General features: G+C 49.4%; 1 protein-coding gene across 1 annotated transcript in view; it reads right to left on the bottom strand.

Moving 5' to 3' along the window:
• The window catches only part of bach2a (BTB and CNC homology 1, basic leucine zipper transcription factor 2a), a 54,589-nt gene that overhangs the window by 2,387 nt on the left and 51,611 nt on the right, over positions 1–591 (bottom strand). Inside the window, exon 4 of the mRNA XM_032499813.1 lies at positions 46–252. Within this exon, the coding sequence (XP_032355704.1) occupies positions 46–252 (207 nt within the window). The remainder of the gene's footprint in view (positions 1–45; positions 253–591) is intronic.

Here is a 591-nt window from a genome sequence, read left to right as displayed (position 1 = left end):
GTGTGTGTGTGTGTGTGTGTGTGTGTGTCAGTTATATGATCGTACCAGTTTGCGGATCTCTCCTTCCAGGTTCTGGATGCAGTCCAGCTTCCTCTTGCGACAGCGCTGGGCGGCGATGCGGTTTTTGCTGCGGCGGCGGATGTCGTGGATGAACTCCAGCTGCTCCGAGGTCAGCTTGTGCATCTTGATGAGGATCTGGAAGTCATTGCGTGGCAGGTTGGTGATCTGGTCCACGGGGAAGGGCAGCTTTACCTGAAAGGATCACAGGGGATACTTTTATTTTACAGGATTACTATTTCTCTGATCTCACATTGTCAGACCTTCCTCCACAGTGCTGCGAAAGAGGGTCTGGCAAGTCTACACAGCATTCTGGGATGGGAGAAAAACTTTTGTTTGTCGGTATTTCTTTAAACCAATCACAATAGTCTTGGGTGGTGCTAATCGCGGATGGAGCCACGGTGCCGCTGCAAAACAGCCTCGGGAAGGAACTTGTTTTGGTGGAAAGTGTATTTTCCAAAGTTGTTTTAGTTGTACAACAGAAACCTCAGATTGGACCGATAGTCTAGCTAGAGGTCTGGATTTACCCTGCAG

This window comes from Etheostoma spectabile, chromosome 20, assembly GCF_008692095.1.
Source record: "Etheostoma spectabile isolate EspeVRDwgs_2016 chromosome 20, UIUC_Espe_1.0, whole genome shotgun sequence".
Lineage (NCBI taxonomy): Eukaryota > Metazoa > Chordata > Actinopteri > Perciformes > Percidae > Etheostoma > Etheostoma spectabile.
This window is presented reverse-complemented; position numbering and strand designations above follow the sequence as displayed.